The sequence below is a fragment of the Tupaia chinensis genome, unplaced genomic scaffold (assembly GCF_000334495.1).
Source record: "Tupaia chinensis unplaced genomic scaffold, TupChi_1.0 Scaffold139785_1, whole genome shotgun sequence".
Taxonomy (NCBI): Eukaryota; Metazoa; Chordata; class Mammalia; order Scandentia; family Tupaiidae; genus Tupaia; species Tupaia belangeri.
Window position 1 is genome coordinate 449961 of NW_006199665.1, and position 6201 is coordinate 456161.

Here is a 6201-nt window from a genome sequence, read left to right on the forward strand (position 1 = left end):
AGAGAAAGCAAGCCGCCAGGTCCAGGCCTCAAACCACAGCCAGCTATGTGGGAGTCCAACACCTTAACCACTATACCATCTGTTGGTCCCCTTTATTTATTGTTCTTCAATTTGACCAGAGAGAGCGAGAGAGAGAGAAAGGGAGAATGAGAAGGCAAGCTGCTAGGTCAGGAACGTGAACTGCGGTCAGCCATGTGGTTGTCCAGCGCTTTAACCACCATACCACCTGCTGGCCCCCTTCCAGCATAATTTATAAGCCACCAGGTTTGAGACTCGAACCACAGTCTCAGCCATGTGGGATCCAGCTACCTTAACCTCTATGCCACGTGCTGCCCCTAAAAAGTCATGATCATGCCCAAAGAAACGGACAATTATTCAACAAGTGGGCAACAGCATACTTTAAAAAAAAAAAAGTTCTGAGGCCAGTGGGTGGCATAGTGGTTGAGGCACTAGACTCTTACATGGTTGGCTGACTCTTACATGCCGGCTTGCTTTCTCACTCTCTGTCTCTACTGAGTGCATGTGCCCTTTAGCAAATTAAAATAACGACATTAAATAATTCTTCAAAAAGTTCTAAACTATACAAAAAAGTGCTCAAGTTAATTCTACAGCTTGGCATGTTTTAATAAGCATGTTAAATTCCATTTTCTGGGCATCAGCAGATGGTGTAATGGCTACATCGCTGGACTCCCATGTAGTTTACTGCGGTTTGAGTCCCGGACCTGGTGGCTTAAACTCATGCCAGAGCGTGTGCGTGCGTGCCCAAGATCCCGAGAAGAGAATGGAGGAGAAGGAATTGTGGCGTGGCTATCCCCCCCAGGGGGTGATTTCTCGCTTTCTGTTTCTCTGTCTCTGTCTTTCTGGTGAGCGCACGCTCCCTATAGCAGAAAAAAAGAATCCATTTTCCATGTCTGGTGCTGTCGAGTCATCTCTTGGAAATTATGTCATGTGCTTTTTTTAAAAAAAGAATTATTTTATTTAACTTTACTTATTATTATTATCGTTGTTATTTTCCAGTTTGATCAGAGAGAGAGTGAGAAAGTGAGAAAGCAAGCCACCAGGTCCAAGACTTGAACCATGGTTGGCCATGTGGGAGTCCAGCGCCCTTAACCACCACACCACTTGCCAGCCCCATGTAATGTGCTTTGATGGTGGTTTCCATAGGTTTAGATAGGAGGTTGCTGAAGACCAGGCAGGGAACAGACTGCCCTGCACGAGGCTCTCAGAAGTCTACAGTGAACCAGAGAAGGTTTTAGAAGCAAAGTGCAAGGGCTTTGAGCAAATAATGAATCCTAAATGTCAGTTTTCTTTTAAAATGGGGATTTTTTGGAACCAGCAGATGGCGTACTGTCTCTGGACTCCCATGTAGTCCACCGTGGTTTGAGTCCCGGATCGGGTGGCTTAAAATTCATGCAAGGCACATGTGTATGTGTGCCCTAAGTCCCCAGAGAATGGAGAAGGGATTGCGGGTGTGGATATCCACCTCCCACTCCCACACACTTCCGGGGGTGGTTTTTAGCTTTCTGTCTCTCACTGTCTCTCCAGTGAGTGCATACACCCTATAGCAAAAGTCTCTCTTAAAAAAAAAAAAGTTTTGGGACTAGCAGTTGGTGTAATGGCTATGTCACTGGATTCCCATGTAGTTGACCGCAGTTCGAGTCCCGGACCTGGAGGCTTAATCTCATGCCGGGCATGTGTGCATGTGTGCCCAAGATCTGGAAAGGAGAATGGAGGTGAAGGGATTGTGGCATGGCCATCCCCCCTGGGGGGTGATTTCTGCTTTCTGTCTCTGTCTAGTGCACACCGTGCCCTATAACAAAAACCTCTCCAAAAAAAAAAAAAAAAGATATAGGGACCGGAAGTTAGTGTACTGGTATGTCGCTGGACTCCCACGTAGTTGACCGTGGTTCGCGTCCTAAACCCGGTGGCTTAAAGCTCACGCTGGGCGCGTGTGTGTGCGTGCCCAAGATCCGGAGAGGGGAATGGAGAAGGGATTGCGGCGTGACCATCCCCCCTGGGGGGTAATTTCTTGCTTTCTGTCTCTCTGTCTGGCGAGCGCACGTACCCTATAGCAAAAACCTCTCCAAAAAAAAAAAAAAAAAAAAGATATTTTTAAAAAAAAGCTTGCAGGTTTGAGATGATATATAAAAGATAGATTTATTGCATGTATAGTATAAGCATACAGTATACAAGTACATTTACCATTATGTAACAATAACAAAACATTTATTTTCGTGTACCTGGCGCAGGACTGGTTTCATAAACTCTCCCATGTCATGTTTGAACGTGTGTTCAACATCTCGTTTGGCATTTAATTTTCTCATTCCATCATGGCTTTACCAAGCTCACTGTGGAGTTGAAGGCTAGAGAAGTTGACAAACTTAGCCAGAGTTTATCACAACACTTCGGTAACCGAGCTGGGATCTGAGCCAGGTCCTGCGCGGAAAATCCGGCTCCCTCTGGCGAAGTCTCCAGGAGACAGGCGCTTCTCCAGCCCGACTTCCTTGGGCCCCGGGGCTTTCCGTAGCGCACAGCTCCACCACCCCCCCTTCCAACCGCACAGGGGTCCACCTCTCCGCCGGCTCCTCTCAGCCAATCAATGCGAGCTTCAGATAAGGGGAGGCGGGGACAGGGCGGGGCTTTTATGGATATTGGCAGGGAGCTCCAGCCAGTAGAATGACGAGGTGCTGAGATAGACAGCGACCCTCTCCAATAGGCATAAGATTTGAGACCAGCGTGAGCCAATACGGGCGGGAGGCGGGGCTTGGGTGCGTGTCGAAGGGGCCGGGGGATTGTTGCCGCTATTGCGGCGTCGGACGTGTATATCTGCTGCTGGGGTTCTTGGCTGTAGAATTCGCCCCAGCCATGAGCTACACAGGTGGGCCTGGCACGGTTGGGGTCGGGGTCTAGGTGGGAGTCGGGACAGGGTTGGGCCGGGGCCACGGCGGACATGCTTGCGCCTCTTCTGAGGCTCCGGTCACTACCCTCTTGGCGGTCACAAAATGGCGCCGTGGGCTCGTCGCCTCAGGGTCGCGCACCTCACGCCTTGGTCTCCTCAGTCCCCTGTCCTTGTACCCTCGCGTCCCAGCTCCCACGCCACGGTGGTTTTGGCTTCAGTCGCCTGTGTCCGTGGGCCCCAAGGCTCGACGTCTGACGTCCCCGTTCCCGGCACCTCCGTGGCCAGCCGGTGCCCCTCGGATCTCGACGCCTCACAACGACGCCTTTTCTCAGGCCCGAGAGCCTTTCCAGTTCGGCCTGCGAGCTCGGCTGCTCGTCGCCATGGCCGCAGCCTCCTCCGCGCACTTTTCCTCTGCAAAATGCTGCAGCCCCCCCCTATCCACCCCCGCCCCCCAGTTTGCCAGCCCCGGAGCTGGGAGAAGCGCCAAGGCCTCAGGGGGATAAGTAAATATTTGAAAGGTCTGGGGCCGAGCTGAGAACCTTGGGCCCTTAGGGGCTGAGCTGGAGGCTCGGCGTGGCTTCCACATTCATTTACGCAGCGTTTGTCCGGGGTTCACCGTGTCAGGTGCGGACTAGGCGCTGGGAATACCGACAGAAATTCTAGCAGCTTATAGGCGAGGGCAGACCCTAATACGGCACATGAGGGAGTGTAGGGTCTATTTCGAGGTGTTTAGTATTCCTTGAGGGGGTGGGAGACGCCGGCGAAGAGGTGACGTTTGAGCAGAGACCTAATGGGTGTGAGGGAGTAAAACCATCCGCCTCAGGGACTGGACCTGCCAGGAAAGCCAGTGGGATTTGAGGATAAAAGGAGAAGGGTGGGCGGTAAGATCAGGGAGGAGGACCGGCCGGATATGCTTGGGCGGTTGTGAATTATCCCTGGCTGAATTGCCAAGAGTGCCTGGGTTTGCCTTGGCAATGACCAATGACGCTTCTCAGCCCCAAGCGGTGGACTGGGCCTCCCCCCCTCCTCCTTTGTTGGGGGTATTGCAGGCTGGAGCATGTGGGGTTGCCCGGTAACCCGAATGCTACTCGGAATGTTGAAAACAGAATGGAACCTGAGCCTCCTAGCTCTTGAGTCGACCACTTTTTTTTGGGGGGGGGGGGGGGGGGTTTTCGCTATAGGGTGCTTGCGCTCGCCAGAAAGATAGAGACAGAGAGATAGAAAGCGAGAAATCACCCCCCAGGGGGGATGGCCACGCAGCAATCCCTTCTCCATTCTCCTCTCGGGATCTTGGGCACGCACGCACATGCGCCCTGCGTGAGTTTTAAGCCACCGGGTCTGGGACTCAGACCGCCGTCGACTACGTGGGAGTCCAGCGACATAGCCATTATGCTAACTGCTGCTCCCTTGAGTCGACCACTTTTATGTTGGTCTGGACTTAGAAGCTTTTCCTAGCCTGGCTCCAAAGCCAGAGCTTACCTAGAACCCTGTTTTATTCTAATAGCCATCCTGTAGACCACTGATTCTTTTTTTTTTTTTTTTGGTATAGGCACATGTGCCCATCAGAGAAAGAGGGAAAGTGAGAAATCATCCCCCCCCCTTCCCCCTAGAAAGTAACTGGGCTGCAAACATTTCTCTTCCATTCTCCTTTTAGGATTTGGGGCATGCATGCACACCCAACTGGTATGAATTTCAAGCTGCTGGTCCAGGATTCAAACAGTGCAGTCAGCTATGTGGAGTCTAGCTCCTTAACTGCCACATCACTTGCTGGCCTGAGCCCAGTGGTTCTTGACTTGGGGCAGTTTTGCCCTCTACCCAGAGAACATTTGACAATGTCTAGAGACGTTTTTTGGTTGTCTCATCTGGAGATGGCTATGTTCCTGGCATCTGGTAGATACAGGCAGGGATACTGCTAAACATCCTATTACAGTACATAGGATGTTCCCCACCACAAAGAATGATCTGGCCCTAAACATCACTAAGCTAAAACTAGGTGCCTCTGCCCTAGACTTCGTATAGCTTTCCTAGTTCTAGAGAAAAGTCAATGGGGCTATTGCTCACATTTCTGAAATTGAAATGTAATTCTCTTCACCAAATCTGAAAGAACTGGACTATACTTATGTGGATTTCAGGGACAGGGCTGCTGAAGAAACCAGATGAATGGTTGGGTGCTATGGGGTAGCTTAATAATGGAGCATTTATTTTTATAGATGAGGAATCTGTGTTATAGAGGTCACGAATAACCAAGCCTGAATTTTAGTTCCAGATCTTATAGGCTGTAATTCTGGATTTGGGTGGGCACTGAGGTAGCCACGTGAATGAAGTAATGATTTTTTTTCTTTATAGTTGGCAGAGGGAGCTCCCACTTCTGCCCTAAGATAGGAAACAGGAAAACAAACAAACAAACCAAAATTAGGCCTTCAAACAAAGGTCTGAAATGTTACCAATATTTTTATGGAAATATTACCTCTCAGTTTCTTTGTGGTTTTTCATGAGGTTATATTAGGATGTCTGTCTGAATTGTAGTCTTTTGAAGGCTTGACTGGAGATGGAGGACCCACCTCCATGGTGTCCCAAACTCCCATGGCAGTTGTTGGAGCCTTGTCATGTGGACCTCACCATAGGGCTATTAGAGGGTCTTTACAAAATCGTAGCAAACTGAGTGATTCAAAAAAGAGCAAAGTGGAAGTCTCAGAAATCATACTAAGTCATTTCCACAAATCTTACTGGTTATGCTGGCTATCTCTGTTAGTGTATAAGAGGTATAAGAGGACTACATTACGTCAATTTTAATCAGAGGCAATCTTGGAGGATGATTGCCACCCTATGGCTAGCGTGGGTGATAGTAGAGGTTAGAGGCAATTTAACCTAACTCCGAGTGAGAGAGAGACAGAGAAATACAACACCCCAACGAGGTCCCAGCACCGAGATCCATCCTCAGCTTCAATAGGCTGGATCTTGGACACAAATATGCCTGGTATATGGAAGGTCTGCAGATGCAAGCCAGTATCCTTCCCACTTGATTCTGCTGTGCAGAAAGTTGCATTTTACCTCTGGACCACCATCTGTCTGTCCTCAAGTTACCTTCTAATTTTTACCACTATGATTCCTTCAGTGAATATTTTTTTTTCTTGTTTTTTTGTTTGTTTTCATTTTGTTTTTCCTTCAAGGGAGAAAAATAACACTGAGATGCTTTTGTCCTTTTTTTTTTTTTGAGAGTTTTTTTCACTATAGGGCGCGTACGCTCACCAGACAGACAGAGAGAGACATAGAGACAGAAAGCGAGAAATCACCCCCGCCCC

At 49.3% G+C, this 6201-nt stretch overlaps 1 protein-coding gene across 1 annotated transcript in view; it reads left to right on the forward strand.

Moving 5' to 3' along the window:
• Positions 1-2756: 2756 nt before the first annotated feature.
• Positions 2757-6201, forward strand: part of AKAP8L (A-kinase anchoring protein 8 like) — a gene marked incomplete at its 3' end in the record, with an annotated part of 37196 nt that continues 33751 nt past the window's right edge. Inside the window, 1 exon segment of the mRNA XM_014593172.2 lies at positions 2757-2878. Within this exon segment, the coding sequence (XP_014448658.1) occupies positions 2866-2878 (13 nt within the window).